The 25718-nt window shown below is 36.8% G+C and overlaps 2 protein-coding genes across 2 annotated transcripts in view; both read left to right on the top strand.

Annotated features, from left to right (window-relative positions):
- LOC120773803 (zyxin) overlaps positions 1 to 14773 on the top strand; it is a 230402-nt gene extending 215629 nt beyond the window's left edge. The window contains exons 2-4 of the mRNA XM_040102912.1: positions 1155 to 1525; positions 1600 to 1725; positions 14407 to 14773. Of these exons, the coding sequence (XP_039958846.1) occupies positions 1155 to 1525; positions 1600 to 1725; positions 14407 to 14737 (828 nt within the window). The 3' untranslated portion in view covers positions 14738 to 14773. The remainder of the gene's footprint in view (positions 1 to 1154; positions 1526 to 1599; positions 1726 to 14406) is intronic.
- Positions 14731 to 15584, top strand: LOC120773806 (glycine-rich protein 5-like). The gene has a single exon (XM_040102915.1). It carries the CDS (start codon positions 14753 to 14755, stop codon positions 14981 to 14983), a length of 231 nt encoding a protein of 76 aa, XP_039958849.1. The 5' UTR covers positions 14731 to 14752; the 3' UTR covers positions 14984 to 15584.
- Positions 15585 to 25718: the final 10134 nt, after the last annotated feature.

Raw genomic sequence — 25718 nt, forward strand, 5'->3', positions numbered from 1 at the left:
TTTTAATTAATCAAAGAAACAATATAATGATATTTCAAATTAAAAAGATTATATAAAATTAAATAATTAAAGATATCAAAAATTTTTTCGCTTTTAAATTTAATTTTTTTATGTATTAATTATTTTCAATTTATTGTACTTATGTAATATACATATGTATGCTTAAAATTATGGACAATAAAACTGCTTACTCCAAAAATACCAATTTCTTTTAATACGAATGATCTGGATACTAATATGATTAATAATTTTATTATTTTTTTTTGGCTAAAAATATATGATGGATTATAATTGAAATGTTTTGCCTAAAAAATTTACAGTGTAAATTTTAAAAAGAGGAGATTTCTACAATGACGATAGCTAATTTATTTAATTCTGACTTCTTTGCAAACTTCCTATACGAGCAATTTCTTGCTTGCCTTTCCAAGCCACCTGCGCCGCCTAACCTCAAACTATGCATAGCTTTCTACTTCAATTTCAGTCTCCATATAAACGACCAGAAAAAAAATGAGTGCTCACAAAAGTGCTCTCACCAACATTTCGCCAACACGCACACCTTGCTGGCAATGCCGTTGATGGCGCGCACAACCCTTCTCAAGTGTGCCCATTCAAAGTGAAGCCAAGTGGTGGCAATTAATGCAATGATGACTTTTTCAAAGAGCTATCTTCGGTGGCTGGATGAAACGCGTGGGATCGCAAGCGACACGCCAACCGCGGCGCACAATCTGAAGCAAAGAATATCAACTCGGCTAATTTATTAGGCGTAAAACTTGAACAACAACAAAATATAAATAAAAAAGGCTTAAAATCATAGATTAAGAATTGAAAAGTAGCAAACAACAGCAACAACAAGAGCATTTGCGCTCACTTTTGCTGCGGTGATAAATCGTGTGCGTCAATTTATTTATTTAATTTTTTTTTATCAAGACGCTGCAACCTTTTAGAGGTGGAAAAATGCCAAACAGATTTATTTCGCTTCAGATTAGCCAGTCATGCATACACCAGACCTTAATTTATTTAACCCATTCATTATTATAAGCATACACATACACCTACATGCATATTTCTATGGCCTAAGCATCCCTTTTCATGTCGGTTTTAATTATTTTTCTATTTTGCTCTAACGCTCCTTTGATTTTTTTACTGTTTTGCAGATGATGACTATGGACATCACCAAAACGGAACCCAACATGGGTCCAAATAATCCACAGAGCGCGCAAAATCCCAACAACGGCAATGGCAATCCCAATATTGGTAATCCGAATGGCAACAACAACGGTCTCACCACCGTCAGCGCCGTCGGTAATGCGAACAGCAATGCCAACAACAATAACAACGGCAATGGCAGCCAGTTGTGCGCCGGTTGTGGCAAGCATATACAGGACCGTTACTTGCTGCGCGCCCTGGACATGCTGTGGCACGAGGATTGCCTCAAATGTGGTTGTTGTGATTGTCGCCTGGGGGAGGTGGGCTCCACGCTCTACACGAAGGGCAATCTTATGCTGTGTAAACGCGACTACTTGAGGTAAGTGCGCTTCTAGACAATGCTTATTTCTTATAAAATTTTGTATATTAATGAAATGTTGTATTTTTTTTTAGATTATTTGGCAACACTGGCTATTGTGCAGCCTGCAGTAAAGTCATTCCGGCCTTTGAGATGGTCATGCGAGCGCGCACCAATGTCTATCACTTGGAATGTTTCGCTTGTCAACAATGCAATCACAGGTTAGTTGCATTCATTATGTAATATTTTCAGTTTGTGACCTTGAATATTAAATTCTAAGTGAAAAAACAAGTAATTAACGCTGAAACGTAGTGTGAGGGTGGACAAATGTAAATTTTAAATTTATGTTAAGAAATATTTGAAAGTGAGGTTATGTGTGTTATGTGGAACTCATTTCAGAATATTAATTGTCAATGCACAGACAATCCCAAAAGAAACGTACAACAACAAAAATAAACTACAAATGCATCTTTCTTTTAAGATCTATACGTGTTTAAATCAAAGTATTTTTTTGACCACACATTTACTTCTGATCAAAATTGACCCGGACTGACAAAAAAAATTACATTATTTGGTCAAAATGTCACAGGCATGCAAGAATTTTACTACGGATTCAAATCTTTTGGTACGAGTGTAACGCACTCTTCTCCTTTATTGGCTTAGCCGAGCTTAAACAGCGCCCGAGTCGTTTCTCCTTTTCACTGTTTGGCCGTAATCGGAGATTCCAAGTGTAGCCAGGTTCTCCTCCACCTGATCTTTCCAACGGAGTGGAGGTCTTCCTCTGCTTTCCCCCGGCGCGTACTGTGTTGAATACTCTCAGAGTTGGAGTGTTTGCTTCCATTCGGACGACATTACCTAGTAACTCACTCATTTCATACCAAAAACATTAACCAAAATCTGTTGAGTCGATACATAAGATTTATTGCGATCCTCTATTATCTCTCTGGTGCCAACACGACGATTTCAAGCACTGTTTGTTCAACTTTGTCGATGTTATCGTTAGTAACAGATGTAGATGAACCACAGCGTGAGACAAGTTTTCGATGATTTCACGATCTTTGTTGAATACTTTGTGCTGATCATATAATTGTCTTTGCAAACATTTCAAATTAAACTAGTTGTGATATGGAGATCAAAAATGAGCCCGGGTCAAATGTTATTTTTATCTAGGTTCCAATAATCATAACTAATACTTCTAAATATCTTTCCATATAGTGTAAACTGCGCTAAGCGGAAGAGAATAAGTAAAAGTTATTTATTGATAAATATGGCAAATATGTTTATGAACTGTGTTCTAATATTTCAACTAGACAGTTGATGTGATCGCTCGATAAATGAAGAAAACTGTCAACATAACCTTAATTTTTGATCTTTGCCATGATATTCGATTGATCGTGTAATTCCGGGTCGTAGGCATAGATCCAAGATTCATCGAAAGAAATAATACGTTTCAAGACATCCTGTTAGTTGGAAAGCATGGTTTCACAGACTTTAAACGACTATAAGCGACGTTTTTCGAAAAAATTGAGTGATTTTTGAACTAGTCGTACTTTCACTTTTCTTAGACCCAAATGATCTTTCAAAATGGTTTCCTCTGTTCTTTCCGATATTCCAACGATGCCAGTAAGATCTCCGACTGTTAATCGTCCATCCTCAAGCACCAATTCCTTTATTTTATTGACGTGTTGATCATCAGTTAATGTTGATGGCCCTCTTGGACGTGATTCGTCGTCAACGCGATCGACCCTCTTTGAATAATTTGCACCATTTAAAAACCCTTGCTCGCGACAAACACTTATCACCGTGGGCATTTTCCAAAATTCTGAAGATTTCGGCATTAGAAATTTGTGTCTGCACACAAAATTGAATGGAACTTCTTTGTATAATTTCACTCATCGTAAAAATCGCCGAATGCACTTTATGTACTGCAGAAAGACAAGCGTATACTAAACGCTAATGATTATTTTGATGTGACACTTGCATCAGATGTTACTGACAGTCATACCAACCAAGAAAAAAATCTTTCGACGAATAGGTTTGCGCGTGAAATTTCAATTAAAAGTCTTACTATTTTTTGCCCACAGTAGTATAAGGCATATAATTTAGTAGTGACGCTCCTCGATTCTATAAAATTCTCAAAAATTAACGTTGGTAAACGCTTTCTGTTTGCTCTTTTTATTTTTTTAACTTTAATTCATTTATAAATTTCATAATCCCAACAAACTCGAAGAAATTTGCAGCTAAACGGATGAGAATTTTCGTAGTGTCCTTAAGAGTAAGGGGCTAAGCTAAGCTAGAGCTAACTAAGAAAATTTATCCTGGAAGTAAGAAAGAATGAATAAATTTCTCTCTTTAAGCTTTATTTGTATATGCAACAAGAAAAAGTTTTAACTACATCTGCACCGTAGCTAGAACACCCCTCACAAAAAAAGTTGTTAATACATAAACTTGATCTTGATCGCTTTGTAAGCAGAAATTGCAAAAAAGCAGCTTCGTGGGAAGAAAAAGTCATGTGACAGAGACTAGTTCGTAAATATACAAAAATACGACAGATAGACGAATAAACAGACGGACAAAAAGACGAACATTCAAACGGACATTGCTAAGTCTACTCAGCCCATCATGTGCCGCTCCTTCCAGGTGTTACAAACTTCCTGGCAAACATAATATGTGACCTGGTCTACGAAAAGGGAAAAGGGAGCTAATAGCATTGACAGACGGCAGCGTTAAACCAGATTAATTGCATTTTTCGGGATTAATTCAGGAGTTACCACAGCTAACTCCGTTGCTGAATCCAAAAATAACTCTCAAAATTTTAGGGAGTTTGTGAGATTTTCGTTGGCAACATTAATAAAATGGCCAATTTTCATCTATTGTGAATGAAATACAAGCAACCCTGACAGCTGTTTATCAAATTCTCATTATAGTATCAATAAAATTTCTATGCTATGATGCAGTTTTAAAAATAATGTGTTGATATGCTTTTGTAATAAAAAATGGTTTGGTAAAAATTGGTCGGCTAACAACCGTAATGTTTATCTTCTATCAATTTTCATTGAAAATATTATAAAAAGGACAATGAGCTGTTTATGAGAGTTTCAAACTCGCATAGCTGCCGTCTGTCACCTACAAATTTGGATCTGATTAAGTGCGCAGTTAATCCGGATTAACGCTATAACGTGCGAAAACTAGTTTTCTGGGAAACAGCTGTTAAAATCTCATTTTCCATCCGAATCAACTAAAAAGTGAAAATTGATTTTTTGACACCTAAGCCCCCTTTCCGTAGCCCAGGTCACATATAATAAAATTAGCTGGCCAATGAAACGAACATTATAAAAACAAAACAAACAATTGACCAAATATTAAAAATTTTTTATTTTTTCTACTTTCAATCTATCTCCACCACCATTTATTAAGCTGCTCTGCATTAATATTGCACACTGATGTCCATTTTTATGGCGTGTTAAGTAGTTTGCTTTATTAAAAATTTATTTCTATGGTCAATTATCGATACTAAGCCATAAATATCCTGCCACCAAAATCTAAGGAAAGCAACCCTTTCCTTTCAAGCTGCGCTCACATTCGCAAATATGAATTCCCTGCCACAAACCACTTTGCATGCCTTTCTCGCATTGTTGTGGGTATTTTCCCCGCTTTCTGGTTGCCCTTAGGTGCCGAGGTAAATCTCTTTTTAATCTCGCATCAAATAATACCCAAAATGGCTGTTTAAATTTTATTATAACAAAATTGCCATCGACACCAATACAACAATAATAAATAGGGCAATAAAAATTCGCACGAAAAGGAAGAGGAAAGAAAGGATAACAAACAAAAGCGGCGCACATGCGTGTGTGTGTGTACATAAGTGTGGCAAATAAATGCAGAATACACAAAACACAATAAGCGCATACAAATCGGCGGCAAATGCCGATACAACAACAACAACAACGAAAGCATTGTGGCATGTGTGGGTGTGCGAAAAAGGCTTACGCGCTCGTTGACTTTTGCTTATTTGTATGCTTACTATTACCGTTATTTGTGTGTTTAAGCGCATTTATTGGCGCATTGTGTGCTGTGTGGCAGCAACAATATGCATGCTTGTTGCACATACAGACATACACTTCAATAACGCAACAGCAAAGGGTTGTCTGCTGCGTCGACGGGCCAAGCTTGCTGCTTAGGCCTCGCTTATTTATATTTATATTGCTTTTATGGCCAGTTCTTGGCTTGTTCGGCAGCTTTGCATCCCCTCATCAGCGTTGCATGCCCAGCACACAGGCGCAGGGGTGCACTAATGGAAAATCGCCGAATTTATAGCATTTGGCCAATTCTTGAAATGTCACTCAAGAGACTGCCAGCGAGAGTTTATGCCCAGCTTGTAAATGCCAACAGACGGACAATATTATCGCCACAAACACACGCACACACATACACACACGCGCGCATGCATATCCATTCGCAAATGTGTCGACATTTCAATGGTTTTGTGAATAAATTGTATGTGCTGCAGCACCACCACTACTACAACAACAACAACCTACAACAAGTGGTGGCGAGAGTTGCCTGCTTTGCTGCTGCGGAGTTAAATTTGATTTTTCCTTTTTGAAATTCATGGCCGTCGTGTGCCGCAGTTCCATTTCCGTTTCAATTGTTGTGAGGCATACTTTTGGGCGCGCCTATTTTTCTTGCTTTTTTTGCGCATTGCCTTATATTTATTGATTATACGCGCGCATAACCCTTTTGTTGCCTCCTCAATCCCTTTGTTAGTGCTTTTTGTGCGTGTTCGTGTGTTTGTTTGTGTTGTTGCCGCTTTTTGGTGCACAAAATAAAAACAATATGCCGTTATTGCATGCATTATTAATATGATTTTCTTCATAGCCAGCAAGCAGCAGCACAATAGGCGCCGAGAGGGCGCCTACACGCTTCTGCGCTGCCTTCACAGCAGCGTGGCCTCACACAAAACACTCAAACACGCGCGCACACACATACACGCAAGCGGCGGCGATCCACGCCTCAATTGTTTGGCCACATTGTTGTGCAATGTTGAGGCGCATTTTTAAAATGCATTTTCCAATTTTTCCACTAAATAAAATATTTAAATTGCCAATTGGCTGCAACCGTTTTGGCCGCCGGTCGGCGTGTATCAATCGTTATGATTTTTGCAATTCGCCGGTTTTGTTGATTTCGGTTTGAGAATTTCAATGTAGAAGCAAAAATTCAATGCATACAAAATCTCACTTCACTTTGTTTTAATTTTCTTGGAATTTTGTTTAAACGAAATATGAATTACGTTGATTTTCATTCCATGCTTTAGTTTTTTCTTCAAAATATTGTTTGGGTACGTGATTTACTGCTTCATTGTGGCTAAATTTCTTTCTGGTGAGCTCTTTCCTGAAGCCTGTGTAGAGGAAAAAGTTGCTTGGGTCAAGATTCGAAGAATATTGTGAATTAATAGAAAGTAATGCGAAGCCCAATCAATGAAGTTTGCCACCTTTTTATATTTGAAATGCCCTGGCTTGTTTCGACTTCCGTACTACGGTGTATTATGGTCTCAAAGGCACTAAAATTGGTTTTTTGTAAACATTTGTCATGAAAGTAGATACACCGATTATAGCGACCTCCATTATATCTCTATATCTTCATAGTACGATTTGTCTTTTCTTCTTCAAGATAGACTACATGTTGGGCTAAATTTCTTTCCGTCAAGCTTTTTCTTGTGGTCTGCGAAGATTCGCATCAACGCTGTTTGACGCTCTTGATTGTAAACTCGCATGACAATCTTTTTGCACAGAGCTTTTTTATATCAAAACTTTCAGCAACGGTTGTTAAACAAGTTCCTTTGATATTTTAGTTAAAAAGTATCACATTTACTTTCTTCTCTCAGCTATTTATCATTTATGATTTTGAGTGTAAAAACTTTTTGACTGTACAATGCCTTCATCAAAATTTAAAGGGGCTAGGGGTTTCAAAAAATCGATTTTTTTATGTTCGGAGATATAGGCTTGAGAACTTGTGTGCAAGATTTCTCGAAAACTACTCAAACGATCTCCATAAAATATTTCACAGGTCTTTGAGATACAATTTTAAAGATTTTATTTGAAAAATATTGTTGAAATCATTGTTAGGAAACCCATGGAACCCCTTAAGTATGTTTTCAAAAATAACTCTTACTAGACAACAAACGAGGTTTATTAAAAAAACGAAAACTCCCGTTTCGTTTAATGAAAAAAAATATTCATTTGTCTGCTTTAATGTTTAACGCCTTCAAAATAGAAAAGACGAACTTGAACCCAGATTCATTCCAAACTTCGCAGATTTTCGGTTTACACTCATCTTTTATTTTCTTTATTAGCATAGCCACCAGTTGGCGATGTGAGCTCTCTCAGCGAAGTTTCGAACATGCAAAAGCTTGTAATAATTTCGAACAGTCTTTCATATTCAGATTGAATCTTACAGATAAACTTACTACAAAAAAGGTAGTTAAAGGTCTTATCACGTGTCTATCAGAAGTGTAAGAGCAAACTAGGCTTATAATGCAGTCTTCCACTATGACCGCTATCAGTAAGGCCACTTGAATGCAAAAAGGTGTTCTGGATTGTACTGATGTTTTTAAATCATTGAAAAATATTTATACATACCTTTCCACAATGTTTTTAACACTCAGGCTGGAGTTGATTTTGTCATATTCGTCTATCTGTCTGTCTGTACGAGTATACTACTGTGGGCAGAAAGTAGTAAGACTTTTGAAGTATTAATTAAGAATTTTAAAATTCTGATCAAAGTCTTACTATTTTTTTGCTTATAATGGCATATAAATAATCGGCGTGACGAGCTGAGTTTATTTTGTCATATTCGTCTATCTATCTGTATGCCATATATGCTAACTAGGTCCGCTGAGTCTTTGATAACATTTTAAAGCTCTTTTTAGCTACTTTTCTTACAAAAAAGCTGCTCATTTCACGGACGGCCGATATCGCACCACAATAACATACAGTTGTCATACAAACTGGCCGTTCAAAGTTCTTGCTAGGAATCTTTTGAATTTGTGAAGGGTATTATAGCTTCGTTGTAACGTGGTTTGTATAACATATGCCACGCGTTTCTTGATTCAAACCCTTAAGTATTCTAACATCTGAGAACAATCCATAAAGCGTTTTCTACTTCCCGGCTATCAATCAAAAACATTAAATTCGTCATTTGAAAAACTTATATTCCTATTATTTCCATATAATCATACACTGGTAATTCCCATAACTACATACATACATATACATATACAAGGTCTGTCGCAAAAGAAACAGAACTTTTTGAATATAACTGTTTCTGGTGGCGCCACCTATTGGTGGGTATATGAAATAAAAAGTTTGATCTCTTGTTGACATTTTGTAAAAATTTTAAGACAATTGGATAACTATGTACAATCGATGTTATCGATCAAAAAGCGACAGCAGCTTTTGGTCATCAGTCGTGAAATGCATTTTGAACAAAGAGCAAATATTAAATTTTGTTTTCAACTTGGGAAAACATTTACTGAAACATTTCAAATGATGAAAAAAGTTTGTGGTGATCAGTGCCTATCCCGTAGTAATGTGCACGAGTGGTTTAAGCGATTCCAAGAAGGTCGTGAGGACCTCTGTGACGATCAGAAGTCGGTCGTCTTCAGAAGTCAAAAATAAAGACAATGCTGATTTGTTTTTACGATTCCGAGGGTATTGTACACCGAGAGTTCGTCCCACCTGGCCAAACGATTAATGCTGTGTTTTACCTTGGTGTCATGAAGCGTCTTTTGTCACGCATTCGTCGTGCTCGACCACAATAGCGTGAGGCAGGGTGCTGGCGCCTGTTGCACGATAATGCGCCGTGTCATCGGTCGACGCTTGTCACTGATTTGACAAAAAACACCATATTAACCATTAATCACTCACCCGACTCACCTGATCTGGCACACTGTGATTTTTACCTATTTGGAAAATTCATTTGCCCATGAAAGGACACTGGTTTTAGGACATTTCAGCTATCCAAAAGACGACGACCGATATTCTCAAGAGCATTTCGAAAAATGACTTTAAACACTCATTTGAAATGCTAATTGACCGGGTTAAACGCTGTATCGAAGCACAAGGAAACTACTTTCAATAAAAAAATATAATTTTTGAAAAATATTAATTTTTTGTTGTTTTTTTTAACAGTCTAGTTCTTTTGCGACAGACCTTATATATTTCTATATTAAAATTATGCTTCAGCTACTGTACTTTAAAAATTATTAACTCCCCGTGTCAATTTCAATTAATTTCTGTTGCCTTTTCTTCAATTCCGACGCAGCGCTTGCCCAAACAATTCGCTATTAATTTACAATTCACGCGCTTCACTGTATTGCAGCTAATAAATTTTTTAAAAATTAATTCAATTGCCAAAAAATCACTGAGCCATGCAATTTACACTGCCACACTCCCGCACCACACGTCCGCACCGCGAACTGTCATTCAGCCGCCCAGCGCCTGCTCACTCTCACACCGGGCGGGCGCTCACGTGCGCGACAGGGCCACTTCACAGTGGCGTTGACAGCCGCCGGCCGATCGCCATATTTGAGTTGTGTATATAATTTCGCTGCTTTTTTTCTTGCTTCGCGGAAAAATTTCTGTGGCTTTTGTTCGAGCGGAAATGTGACGTTTGTGTTAATTTAACATGCGGGTCTTCAGTTGCAGCACTACAAGTGAAACAATAAAAAACTGACGCGCTGAAAGAAAAGCAAAATAAAAATCGTAAAAACGATAAACGCGTGCACACAGCCATTGTTTTTACAGTTAATTTTTCATATTTTTATTTTGTGATTTTTTTAATTATTTTTTTTGCGTTTTTTCGGTGCCTTCAGCATAAAGTTTGCATAATTTCCTGTCGTCATCGATATTGGCGCTCGTTGATGTGTTGATACGAATGTCCGAATTGTCGCTGTTGTTTGGCATTGTTTTTGTAATTTTTTTATAGAAAATGTTTTTGTGTGTCCATTGGTTGCTGGCTGCCTGTTGGCGTTCTAGGCTAGTGTAGTCAGCGGCTCCCTAGTGGGTTGGGGCGCTGGTTGCCAGTCGTGTTCGCCAGCGCAAGGGATGCTCAGTCAGTGGTGCCCGGAAGTGCCCGCAGCTTCTGCCGCAAAGCATTTACCGTTTTCCATTTGTATATGCCACATGCCACATGCCACAACTATGTAGCCGTGCCCCACTACAAGTGAACTGTTTGCATTTTTGTGGTATTCTGCCTGGATACACCCAAACGGATTTTTTGGATTTTTTGTTGCGCTCATTTCAGCAAAATTTATGACATTTTTTCCAGCTATTTTGTGGCGCACTATTTTTGCTCAATTTTTTCCAGCAAAGAGTTAAAAATCACAGATTGGTTTCAAAGCCCCTCCCGTCAACAAGCTGGGTAAAGGAAAAAAATAGTGCCGTTAGTCGTGGTAGGCGGTAGGCGACAAGCGACATTCATCAGACGCTGCCGGCGTTTATACACTGACAGCTGGTGGGTATGAGCAGTGATATGTTGGCTTATGAACACATACACACATGCAAACACACTTAAGAGTGCTTATCAGCGGCGCCGCTTTTTGTGCTGTGTGCTGCACCTCTCCCAGTTTTCTGAGTCACAGGTGCTGCGCTAGTTGCTGTTGTTGCGTTTTTGCAACTGTTTGTGCGATTTTTCATCATTCATCTTGTTTTTGTTTTTGTAAGATAAACACAAACCTGCGCTTTTTTCCCTGCAAAACTTTGCAAGCAACCGGTGATTTGTTGTTGTTGGTGGTGTGACAGCAGCAGTTGCTTGTCGCTTTCATTTTTGTTGTCTGCAAATAAACTGTCAATCGATTTACTTTGCTGTGGCATTGTCGCAGTAAATATGAGTGGGCAGTTGGTTGGTGAAAATGTTGCATAAATCATGGCGGTGCACCCGTTTTGGAGAGGAACTTGGCTGCTTTGCCTCTTTTTGGTTGTTGTGTGCACACAGTTTTGTAATTCCTTTGTAAGCTCCGCTGATTTAACTGCTGTCGCTTAAATGTTTGTTATGTCACAGCATACTTTTGTTTCAGTTGGTATTAATTGAAATAAATAAATAAACAACCATAATATTTAGATATAAAGTCAGTTCCCTGACTAATGAACAATTTTGCCACTTTACAACTTTCTCAACAACGAGAGTAGTTGCCTGAGATCAAACTCATATTTCTATGAGACTTCTGGTTTCTTCTTTCAATATCCAACATAAAAGAAGTTCCAGTTCTCACATAGTAAATGCTATAGCTACCGGTTGATAACTACAAAGGTGCATAAAAGGTGATCCATTTCGAGATTCCCTACACAGAAACTTCAAATTTAACGGGATATGTTTATCATCATTCGAAAGAACATTCTTTGGCATTAGATTTTTGAAGATTATATCTTTCGAATGTTTGCCGCGGCTACGGCTCAGACAATTAATCCGTTGAGTCCAATTTTCGTTGACTCGTTTGAGCATTTCGATTGGTGACTTACGAATGACACGCGTGATGTTTTGCTCCAAGGCCTGCATCGAAGCAGGATTGTCCGCATAAACTTTCCACTTTACATATCACCACAAGAAAAAGTCTAACGGTGTGATATCACGCGATCTTGGTGGCCAATCGACCGGCCTAAAGCGTGAAATTATCTACTCAAAGTGTTCTCTCAATAAATAAAACCATTCATTTAATGTAATGGGTAGAAAGTGGCGCTGTCTTGTTGAAATCAAATGTCCTCGAGATCACGAGCTTCTTTTTCAGGCATCAAATAGTCGGTGATCATGGCGTGATAACGGTCGCCATTGACAGTTACGTTCAATCATTCATCATTTTGAAGAAATATGAAGTGGTGATTCTACAAACCACACCAAACGGCTGTTTTCTCTGGATGAAAAGACAGCTCTTCAATCTCTTCATGTTGCTCTTCGTCCTAAATGCGGCAATTTTGCTTCTTTCCATACCCATTGATCCAGAAATGGGCCTCATCGCTGAACAAAATTTGGCTTGAAAACATCAGATCTTCTTGGAACTTTTCCAAAGTAGTTTTTATAAGAAAGATTGAGTGGCTTCAGTCCTTACACAAGCTGTATTTTGTGCCAATCAAACGTCAGTTGCATAGGTTAGTTTGAGTTGCTGTGAACGGCGCCGAATCGACTCTCCAACGTCTTCATGTACACTCTCAGCTACGGCTGCTATATTTTCTTCACTGTGTCCCCGCTTTATGAGCAAGACGTAGAGCTATACTTATGTCAACTTTGGTCTTTTGTCTTCGGTCTGTTGGCTGACGTCTTAGTCTTTCCAGCTTAAAATTAGGTAAAACTGCTGTTGCGCTATCAATGGATGCATGGAGCTCCTTCGTAAGCTCCTCATTGGTTAGCGGTTGGAGCTGCTGCACCCTTCTCAGCAGGTCGGTAGCACGTCGCTTCTCCACATGCCTTCGCTGGATCATTGGCCTTAAAACTAAACCATTCGCTGACAGAAGCACTAATAATAGCAACTCTTTTGCGTCTTCCTCCCCTCCCTTCTTAGCAGCCATGCTACAGGATTTGGTTTCGGCTGTCGCTGGTGTTGTTGCCTTCCTGGAATCAGTTCCACTCGCTTTTTAGTGCTAGTCATTGCATCTAGACCAAGCTTCACTCCTGTCTTTGCGCTGACTGTTTTCTCGCTCGTTACGAACGCTAGTCTCTTCTGGGAACAACTAGTTGCCTCCGACTGTTTTTTACAGGAGATTCGGACTACTTTAAACCTAATATGAGGTTTTTGTTATTTTGGCTCCTCATATTTGGTATCCACAAGTGTAGGTACGTTGGCTTGCGCATAGCCTCCGCCACATAAGTAAAACAATCCTATTATGGAGGGCGCCAGGTATCCGTAAGCTCCGTTCGAGACTGAGTTATTTAAGGACCCCAGCCAGGTTGATCTTCAGAACGGGTTACATGACACCTTAATCCAGCTCCTTCTGTACCCCTACCCATAGTAAGACTCTCTATCTGTATACTGTGCTATTTAGGAATAATGAAGACTCAGATAAGAAGTCATATCTTAGCTGGTGACCGTCTAACTGTAACATGGACGAACAGCAGTTCTTTTCTTCGTCATGATGCTGTGGTATCCATTACCAGTCGGCTCCCGCGGTGAGAGTTCAGCGGATAATTTTTGCCAAAATATATTTATACTTCCTAAAGTATTAGGAACTATATCTAAAACCACTTGGTCTATGGATATGATGTAAACAGGAACCAAAAATATGTTAAATCAACTCATTTACTATTCTTATAATGTTTGAGAGTATCTAATTTTCGCTTTCGGTCGAGTGTAGTATTTTATTTTAGAATTAATATTATTATGAACATACATATTTAATAACCAACAGAAAATATATATGACTCTCAAGATGAGTAGCAAGACACAAATAACTGCTAAGTTTCCAAACGAATGATTTTTCGATGGCATCTGAGCCCTTGTGTCAGCTCTTACCTTTCTGCCTTTAAATGAAATTGTGGCCATTTGCTTTCGTTCTCCCTCATCTACATGCACACAAATATCGACAACTGTCATCTGAATGAATGGAAGACAATTGTCAACGAAGGTAAAGTGTGGAGAATTGTCTGAAGCAAAGGAAAAAATTGAAAATGCCATAAATGAGTGCTACGCTTTGTTTCAGAGTCACTCTCGCATGTCATGACAATTGACAACGACTTGACTTTAGACTTGAATGCCCTCGATTTGCGAGTCAAGCAAGTGGAAGAAATGTTTCCTTTATTGACATGTTTCCCTTCTTTCAGAAAGCTCAAAAACAGAAAATAACTTTTCTTTATGCTAAACGTTTTTTACGTGTACTCAACTGACGCTTTCCTCTCTCTTTCTTCTTTACTTGCAGATTCTGTGTTGGCGATCGTTTCTACCTGTGCGAGAATAAGATTCTCTGCGAATATGACTATGAGGAGCGCCTGGTATTCGCTTCAATGGCCAATCATCCGATGTTGAAGCGACATGCCAGCCAAATTGGACAGGGCTCACCGACCGGTGCGGGTGGTTTGATGGGTGGCGGCAGTCCCGGCGGACCGGGCAGTGTTGTACAAAACGGACCGCGTACACCGGGCGATCACAACAACAACAATGGTCCACAAACCGGCCCCGGTGGCTCACCGTTTGGCGTGCAAGCGGCAGCAGCAGCGCATATGAAGAACTCACTGGGCGCGTCTAGCTAAAATAAAGCTTTGGCCATGATTGCTGGCGGTGGCAGTGGCGGCAGCAGCGTCGGCATCGGCGCCAACGTCGGAGCCACCAGCATCAGTGGGTGCTATTACAACAATGGTTTAAATGGTGGCGGCGGCGGTGGCGGTGGGATTAGTGGAGCGACCGGTGTCGGTATCGGTGGCCTCATTGGTCCTGGTGGCGTTGGTGCGGACGGCGGCTGTAAAAGCTACCAAAGAAAATACTACGACATAAATTGACTGAATGGTGTGGGTGGCGGTTGTGTCGAAGACAACAAAAATCACTGAAGTTGTGCGGCGACAGACCTAAAAGTATAATGGACACCGCATACACATATACATATGGATGTGTGTGTGCTACTATGCGTGCTTGTTTAGACATGTGTGTGTATATCGTAGAGTATGTATGTATTTTTATTATTGACTCAGTTATTATTTAATGCGCATACTTTCCCTATTGCCGTTATGTATATGAAGTCGAAAGTGTGCTTAGCAAAGAATTTAGTTTTTAAGTTTAATTCATAGCAGGACAATATTTAATTTTAATTTATAATATAGTCTAATTTTAATATAAATTATGTATTGCATTAGTATAATTTGAAACAAAAATTTTTGTTTTGAAATAACGGTGTTTTATCATGATGTTTGCCAATAACTGTTTGTGTAAATGTTACTGCAATGTGAGATTGGCGTTACGTTTTGAAAGCAAAACATGTTTTTGGAAAATATTGTTTCGAGTATAAGCAGAAAATGTGCCAAAAATGTTTTTGAACTAAATTAAAATTGAATCGAGCATATTTTGTTGCATTGAGTTCTAAGCTTTTCGGTTATAACCGCGTAAGCGGTGTCTACCACAATAAATAAGAAGAGTTCTAAGTTTCAATCTCAATTTAAAAAATGTATAAGGCAAAATTCAAATTTCTATAATGTATTTTTATTTATTATTATTTTTATAAATATTTTTTATTTAATTTTCTGACACTTATTAAACTCAAAATGTTTGTATAACATTTTATTCTATTTATTTTTATGTTTTAATCGTTTTTAATAATTTTGGTTAATTACTATTTACAAAGTTTTTGTTTTAGTTAAATTAGATATGCAATTTTAATGATTTTTGCTTTTGTTAATTAATATTATTTTGGTAAATTTTTATAAATTCTTTAATAATTTTGATTCATTACCATTTTTTATTATTTTTAGTTCACTATTGTAATATAATTAAATGATTTTAATTTTTATTGCTTTTTATTTTAATTTTTTTTAACTTTTAGTTTATTTTTTTTTTAATAATTTTTCAATATACATATTTTTTCAGTATCTCTTGTTGCTTTTTGTTCACTAAATTTTTTTTTATCCGTTATGGTAATATAATTAAATTATTATTTTTTGATGGATTTATTTTAATATTGTTTTAATTTTTTAACTTTTACTTAAATTTTTTCTGATTTTTTTTATTTTTTTCCAATACTTTTAAATGATTTTTGCAGTATCTCTTGTTGCTTTTGGTGATTTTTAAAAAAGATTTTAGATTTTTAGCTTAGATTTTTAAACTTTTTTCTTCCATTCCATTTCCTTGATTCCGTATTTTCCTTCCATATTTTATATTTTATTCCATATTTTATTTCATATTTTATCTTATTTTTATTTATATTTATGATTGCTTGTAAGTTTAGTTATTTATTACTCAAATAGTTTTATTTCTTAGTATTTTATTTTAATTACTTTTTTATTTTTATTTCTCCTTTAATAATTTTAAATTTTTGCACATTTTATCTTTTAATTTTTTTTAGTATAATTATTGTTTTGATTTCATTCCTTTTTTATTTTAATTTAACATTTTTAATTTTAACACAATTTCTATCTATACGTAAAACATAATTAATTTTAAACTATATTGTATAAATTTTTATTTAATTTGTTTTCTAAATTAATTCTTTATTTTTTTTATTATGCAATCCAATCCTTTTTATTTTTTTTTTTATTTATTTTTAATATATTATATAATATATTTTTTTCTATATTGTTTTTTAATAAAAACGCTAAAAAAATATTTTTTTTCTACATACAAATGTATATATTTTTGCTTTTGCGAACGATATTCATGGCACAATAATCGGAGCTGAACTGTTTGCTCAAGTTTAATCAATTTTTCTAAAAACAATGTTGCGCAACATATCCAGTAATTTGTTTAAGAACATAAACACCTACAATAGACCAGGGCTGAAGCCAATGGGTTTCAGCCCACTAAATAAAATTATTTGTTTGGTTTCAAAAATTATAGACTCTGGTTAAAAGAAAAATGGTTAAGAGAATAAATTTTTTCCAGCAACAATATTTTTGATACATTTTCACCGATACGCAACATTTTTAAATGATTCGTTGTTAAACAAAATTTTCCGTAATATCCCTCGTTTAATATTTTTTTGTAATATGATTTTTTTTCTATTATATTTAATATGCTTTGCAACACTGTTTCTTTCAATAATTGTTTAGCAACAATATCGCGCAACATTTGTTCGAAACAGGCATTGTGATTTCATTCATTGCATTTTTCTTTGCAACACTATTGAAATAATCGACTTTTTTATTTTTGTAATCCTGCCTGTACTTTCTACAGGGTGTTTCAAGCGCATAGAAAACAAAATTTTCACTTCTTTGAGTGAGTGCTAGAAAATGAATGGTTGAAATTTCACAACTTTATTGAAAATGCAAACGAAATGGTGTTTTTAGTCATCCCCACCGAGCTGTATCGACTCATGCTTAGTTGTTTTGTAACAATTTGTAAATTTATTTAAAAATAATTATTTTCCATAGTGTATTTAATTCATATTATATTGTTTAAAGGCTAAGTGAGCTGTTTTCTATTATTAAGTATTACAAAGAAAAACAAAAAAATAATAAAAATATTGAAAGCTTCAACTGTATATAAAACGTAAAATAAGCACGGCTGGTTTGAGACCATATGATTTATTAACTATTATATAAACAATTACATATTAACACTGAGAGAAATAATTTCACGCAGACTTTTGCATTGTACGAATGTTATGTGAAGCAGAAATGTGACGATGAATTGTTGATTATTTTTTAAGTTTAGTTTAGTGTGAGGCTAAATAAATTGTATGAGCATAGTTTGAGAACAAAAACAACAATTACACAAAACATATTCATACATATTGAATGCGAACTTCAAAACGAACTGTCAACTGTGTGCGAATATTGTGAAAAAACAACTATTTTTAAATATTTATGCTATAAGAGTGTGTATAATTTATGAAAATATAAAATTGTAATATTAATTAGGAAAGAATGAGAGGATGTAAAGAGAACATGCATACATATTACAGTTCTTTGTTGTATTTTTCAAAATATATTTAATTAATTACTTCATATAAATAACTGTAAAAATTAAAAAAAAAAATAATAGCAATATATGCGGTAATGGAAGGAATTGCAAAGCAACAACAACAAGAAATCTCAAGAAACGCATATTTATTTGCGTGTGTGTGCTTCGGAGCTTCCGAAGGCTGGACGGTAGGCTTTGTAAATATAAAAAAACAAAGAAAAATTAAAGAAATTTGCAAAACATTGTACACGCAACAGATATAGCTTATATAAACCATCCCAAATCTGAATCAAATAAGAATCACTTTGTTTCAGAAATAAACTCCATGCCACAAAAGCAAAAACAGAAAGCAAAACACAAAAAGAAAGAATAAAAAACAGGAAAAAGTCACACAAAAACACGCACACACACCGCGAATAAATTATGTTATGCTAAATTGTAAATGCAGATCTAAGAAATACATAATTGCGAGCACAGCAAAAGCCAGTCAAAACCAAAGTTAGTGAAGTGCGCAGCAAAACATACAACAATTACAACAAAATCAAATATATAACTGTATAATATTACATAGTATTTTGTAGCCGCTCGAGTGTGAACACTCCAACCACTATATTATTATTATTATTATTGTGTAATTAAGTAAGACGAGGAGCATACACGCTAGAGGAATTCTGATGAAATTCAATCAAAAATCAAAATATGACATAAAACTGATATTGATTAACGCAGAATATTGAGAAATAGAAGAAAAAATGCAAAAACGCAAAAAAAAATATAAAAATACCATGAAGACGATGAACAAATTAATACTTAGAAAATATATAAATAATATGATATTATGAGAAAAAAACACTAAGAAATTAATAAAAACATCATTATTAAAAAAGAAAATATGGATGTAATGCGATATGTTTTTTTTATGAAAAATGGAAAGTGTTGGCGAACACTGAGAAAAAAAGGGTGATCCATTTCGAGGTTCTTTACTCTTTTGAAGAAAAAACACAAAAACTTTAAATTTAATGGGGAATGCTTATTATAAATAGAGGTGTGGGAAGTGGCGCCGTCTTGTTGAAACCAAATGTTCAGGCATCAAATAATCGCTTATCATTGCCCGATAATGGTCGCCATTGACGGTTACGTTCTCACTGGCTTCATTTTTGAAGAAATATGGACCGATAATTTCACCTACCCACAAACCGTACCAAATCGTTGTTTTTCTGGATGAAATTGCAGCTCTTGAATCTATTCAGGTTGATCTTCGTTTCAGAGATATGGATCTGAAATTTTGCACCCGTCCTTGTTGTAGCTGCCATATAAACTGAACGATCGGAATAAAGTGCTTCTATGGAAAGCTTTTTCATTTGACGAGATAATACTTTCATCTGCAAATTTAGCATGGGTTATTGTCCAAAATCATAATGCAACCTCAGAAGAAATTGTTCAGATTGACTCACTATATCTCTTAGTGGCCATACGAAATAACCGATCAGAATTCTTGAAAAGAATTTTTTGTATTTGTGAAGGTATTATAACTACGATGAAATATTAATTTATATTTATGTAACGAAACAGTCATTAAAGTACTCTTTAGTAGTATTTTTACTTTTACCTTCAAGCCGGTACGTAAGATGTTTTTAGATATTAAATAATATCGTGGAATATCGATGTCCAAAATAATGGGACTGTTTAATAAGAAGGACACCGAATACATCCTTGAAGGATGCCATATTTTGGGAGCCATGTTAGCCCTTTTTAATGGCAAATGTTTCGCTAAATTGTAACATGGGAAAATTGCAACCGTTTTCTCTAGCGGACCAGTAAAAGATCTAAACATGCGAGATAATTCGAATAGCAATTCTTTAGGATGAAAATCCATTTTTCTAAAAGGGAGCCCTTAGCTTCAAAAAGCGCGTGTATAAATTTCACAGCTGTCGGACCATTACATAGTGAATTATGTCACTTTGAATCAAGCAACTTTTGTTATTGTCAAAAAATACAGTTGGTCACTGCCTCAGAAAATCCATTATCAGGAATTGGTATGCTAATTTTAGACGTGGTGAAATGAGCATCCAAAACTGTGAAAGCAGTGGATGCTCAAAAGAGGTTGTTGCCGACGAAAACATAAAAAAGTCTCCAAAATACATAGTTTCGGATGACCGAAAAATAAACTTGTTCGAGATAGCAGGCATCAACGGCGAGTTGGTTATTTTTAGCAGTGTTTAGAAATACCCGAGTTTTTTTTTGTCGATATGTGACAATGGATGAAACATGGCTTCATCATTTCATCCCGAAGTCGACAGTCAGTCAGACAGAGTGACTGCAAAGCGTGGTCGGCTGGCAAGGTTATGGCGTTTGTAATATATTTTGATATCGCCGTAAATCGGCAGCCTTTGAATAAAAAGAAAGGGCTGTTTCACCAACCAGTCAGAGAAAACGATGGCTTCAAATTGCTGCATCCACCGCATTCTGCAGATCTAGCCCTTATCTCTCAAAAGAATGTTCGCTGGGAAGAAGTTCGTCCAATGAAGTCATCGCCGAAACTGAGGCCTAGTTTAAAGCACAGGACAAATAGGATTACAAACATGGTACCGAAAAGTATGAAGTTCGCTTTTATCAGTGTATCACCCTTGAAGGGAACCATATTGAAAAAATAAAAATAAAATTTACCAATACAATTTGTTTTACTATGGTAGGCCGGGAGAATTGAATATAACTGCCTAGACTCTCGTAAGCTCTCACGGCTGTTAGCATACGGTCCCGGAGCGAACTATATTTTTGACGAAGGACTGTCCACACAAGGAAAATAATGAGGATCTTTATATTGATTTCGATCATTTTGTATGACACTTACAGACGTTTTTTGTTTTTAAGAACAAAGTCAAAACCGGCAGGAGCTCGACATTGATTTAGTGAACAAAGGGAAAGTTAATATAAAATTGCTTTCAGAAAGGAAAATGTTTGTCTACATATATACATTTTATATACTTTAGGAGTTAAAATTGGTCGCTGGAAGTTCAAAAGAGCGGCAGACAGAAACAAACCTCCAATAAGCAGGATGAGCTCATCACGAAAATCGGTAAAAGGTGAATATTTACAACTTCCGGGCAGGTAAAAAATAAATTGCATACGTCAATGTAAACTTCATAGATAAGAAAACGTCTATCTTTGATAACTTAAAAGTGCGGAGTCCTTTTCCGAAGAGTGTGCACCTAAACCGGTTATTGGAATTTGCCCAGAAATATGATAGATTGGCACAAGATTCTATGCTCCGATGCGACAAACTTTGTTCAGTTCAACTCTGGTAAAGAAAAACAAAATGTCAGATGACTCCCTAATCAATTCAAAATAGTACAACGAAGACCATAAGGTATGTAGGTATCATGTTGATATTATGGAGAAGTGTTTCTTGGCGTGGTCATGTGCCTCTAGTAAAGATCCAATGAACCACGGACACCATTTATTATTTTAAAAACAATCTGAAAGATGTAATTCTAATTTTCGGTCCTCGGTCCTGTATCCAATAGAACAACTCTGGGTGGATTTGGAAAAAAGATTGAGGGACGCCAAAGCAACAAAATTTTTAAGAATTATGAAAGAATATCAATAAATGTATAGGAAAGTATGCTATATACTAGTATAGTCTGATATCGGTGGTTCCGACAAATGAGAAGCTTCTTGGAGACGTGTGCAAATTTTCATATTCCATATTAATATTTCAACGATTTTTTTCTTGGTTCCAAAATAACAACAAACAAATTGCGTAAGTACAATAACAAAAACCAAACAACATTAATATTTATATTGAATTCATTAAAAGAGCGTCCATTGATAAGAGCAGAGAAATGCCATTTTCATAAGCATTATGTTGATTATGGCACCAAGCAAAGGCGAAAAACAAAGCAAACACCCCTGCGTCCCTACCAAAAACGGGAGATAAAGTTCAGTTAACAAAGAGAAAACCCGCAAGACCGATGGCATCTTTATGGCGCGCCATTCGGAGCAAAACAAAAGCAAGCGACTCGTATAAAGCGCCGATTCGCCCGAACAGCAATAATAAATGCGAACAAAAAGTAACAAAAACAATAAGTGTAATAAAAGAAAAACGCTGATAAGAAGTTACGGCAATGCCACTGGGAAATTTTGTGTGTGTGTATGAGTGTTGTTAGTTGCGAAGGGTGAGGAACATAAATTTTCCTCGAGCGCGAAAATTGACGACGCAAGCTCGTGCGCCACCAGCAAATGGCTGCTGAAGTGTTTGGTCGGTGGGGTGGCGAAGTGGAAAACTTGTACAACGGCTTGAGGCGATTAGAAATTGCACATGTGGATACACACATATGCGAGTGCTCATATGCAAACAGATGTGTATGTGTGTGTACTTGGATCTTAGACTGAAGTAATAATGAATGAGCGCGCTGAAATAACTTTATCATAAAGTGTATCGCTGGGATGAGTTCCATATTAAACAATATTGGAGGCCGTAATCTATGGCAACCGCAAGCAACAACAATAACAACAAGAACAAAAGCATCATCAGCGTTTGTTTCAGCCGAAAGTTTCGCCTCGACAGCAGGCGTGGTGAATGCGCCGAAGGAGCTGTTAAAATGACTTTTATTATTATGGCTTTGGCAGGCGGCTGAGTGACGCACACAGCCACACACATACAAACATAAACAAAGCCATATGCATGCATTCGTAATATGCCTAAGACAGCGGTTTAGAATAGTTTTCCAATAAGTTCCATGCGTTTTTACCTCCCTCTTCCGCTATTGAATAGATCTTATCGAATTGTAATAGAAAATCGCAATTTATTCTGGCAAGCAAACTTAAAATTGAACGCGACTGACGGCAGCGCAATAAAGATTATTTTTATATTTTTCTTTATATGTGTGTGTAAGTTTAAATAGCGTAGATAGAAGTTTTGCGGTTTTGTGAAAGTAAGGAATTGGAAATGCTTTGACGTCATACTCAACGGCATAAGAATTCTATATATTTCATTTGCGTAAGTCTTACTTTGTTCCAAAGATTTCTTTAAATTTTCATTAATCATAGAAATTATATTTCTCTTCCATGGCGGAAATTGAGCGAATATCGAACATTACAACAAAAACACCGTTAGCAGCCTTAAGCAGATTATGTGTGTTCTAACAAAATAATGCAGACCATTAATCATAGGCTTTTCAATAATTTTTGCTTAGCGAATTTTAGTCGCAACTAAAATTTACAGTGATACTGTTTAAGAGGCCTATAATGCTTACTAATATACTTTAGTAAGACGGCTTTGAATAATTAAGCTTATGCTTCACCACATCAATTCACTTGTATTATTTTACTGGATCTGATCGAAAGTGAATCTAAGAAAAAAAAAATTGTGTTTTTAATTCCAAGTAATTCATAGATTGAAATATTAAATGAAAATACTATACGAAAGTTAGGTTAGTTTAAATAAATAGACTGATTTATCTTGAGGGCACAAATAATCCCACTTCAACTGCTAGAGATACCAGTCCGTTGTGATGCTCATAGGTAGGAATCAAAAACCCGTCGGATATCGACGAAATGCCTGGAGCAATTATTGAGGCTTCTAATATCAATTCCAGCCAATACAACCAATGCATCAACTTTAAACTGGCGAAAGTGGGACAATGGAGGAGAAAGTGTCTAGATGTTTCCACCTAACGCTCCGCCATACAACTTTGACAACTATACTCCGACGAAATTTTCAAACTTAGCGCAAGAATGCCTATTGGACCGTGTCCAATTAGGACACCAAAATTTCGGCCATGTTAGTCTTGCTAAGAGCTGGCAGTTCAATGGAACTTTTACGTTTCACTATGGGTCAGAAGGCTTTCGCAATCCCACAAGTACTGGTTGCTGAACAATGCTTGTTGAGCTCTCGAGTTCACGAAACCAGGCGAAGAATCGATTGTTCCCATTCTGATGGAATTTATTTAGAGTTTCCTTTTCTTGCAAGCTTATTGGCTTTGCAATTTCTGGCGATTCCGTATAGCCAGGCACTCTAGAAGTAGCTTATTACCACTGCTGGTATGGTGAAAGCCCAGCGATTCCAAGGGCTATATAGCAACTCTGCTAACGGGAGCGAATTTATGCATTCCTGAAATGAGCCGCTCTTCGGAGAAGAACGTCTGCTGCCACTTTGGTGACTGCCACATCTGTTAGAAAGCCGAGATAACAACAGCGCCAAAATTCAAAGTGCAGACAGGTCGTTCCCCACCAGATTTCTCTAAACGCAGTGGATGTCTTACTCTTCCTCTGCTTCCACTGGCGGGTACTGAACCGAAAACCTTCAAAGCTGGAGTGTTCTCTTCCATCCGGGCAACATGAACTAGCCAGCGCAGGCTGTTGTTGTTTCCATGGTAGACGAAATTATCTATGATTTCAAAGTTATGAGACGAATTTCACACCGAATTTGCGCTCCTTTGTATGGCCGCTGTAGTAAATGTCACAAGATCCTACTCGTCTCCGTTCTTGTCCCGTCCATTGCATTTCTTGAATGGCAGTGATGTCCGCCTTTACTTCTACGAGGACATCAACCAGCTGGACTGGACATTCCAGGTTCACGCCCTTAAATCATAGTCCTTATTACATTTACTGTGGTCGTCCTTAAAAGTGGGGTCTTTCATCCGAGGTTGTTGTTCCTATTTCATTGGGAGTGGTTGCTCAGCACACAATCTCGCTAGTATACACATTTATCCGCTTGTTTTAAGACTGACACCCGCTCGCACCTTTGGTGAACAGACGCTGCACTTAGACTTGTACATATAGTATATCCTAATTACAATATCCTCAAAAATAAAGTTTTGATTGTTATTTAAGTGTGGATAACAGGGTAGGCAAAATCCGTAGTACAACTGAGAAACCAGGTCTTTATAATCAAAAATTTGTTTCTATCTCGGCCCACTGTTTGTAGGCTTAATGCTAAATCCCATTTAAAGCGCTGTCGAGCGGCGCTTGCTTTTCCTCAATGAATAGCGGCATTGATTGGCCGAGAAAAATGATGTCTGCTGACATCGGTGACATTTTTAATCGGCTCAATTGCCAGCAAACAATGTGCACACACATATCTACAATGAAGGCAACAACAAAAACAACGGCATAAAAAACCACAATAAAAACAGGTTGGCATTTGTGACAAAAGATATTAAGCGGCTATGACACGTGATTAATGATTGTCAAAACAAAAGTCAACAACAACAATTATGCTGTCAATAAATGTGGCGGCAGCAACAACAAACAACAGCTGCATAACCAGTCCTTGGTGAAGAGCAACATTCAACGATGTGCGATACTCAGCGAACGGAAAAGCGACATTGCGCGGCTGATTGACTGACAACAATTGACAGGCGGCGCAACTGGCACCCCCCTCACCGCCCACCGCAAAACTTATTGTGACATTTATACGCAACAACAACAACAACAACTTGCCTGACAATTTATTAAGCCAATCAGTCAGCACTCGGCGAAGGCGCTGCCTCGCGATGCGACGGCGACCAATGTTTTTGGCATTCAACAACGAACAACGGATGTTGGTGACATTGTTTAGTTGCGAGTAAGCACGAGGCGACCAGTTTGGAAAATGCTATTTCCGTGTTCTTCACTCGCCGCCAA

The sequence above is a fragment of the Bactrocera tryoni genome, chromosome 4, assembly GCF_016617805.1.
Source record: "Bactrocera tryoni isolate S06 chromosome 4, CSIRO_BtryS06_freeze2, whole genome shotgun sequence".
Taxonomy (NCBI): Eukaryota; Metazoa; Arthropoda; class Insecta; order Diptera; family Tephritidae; genus Bactrocera; species Bactrocera tryoni.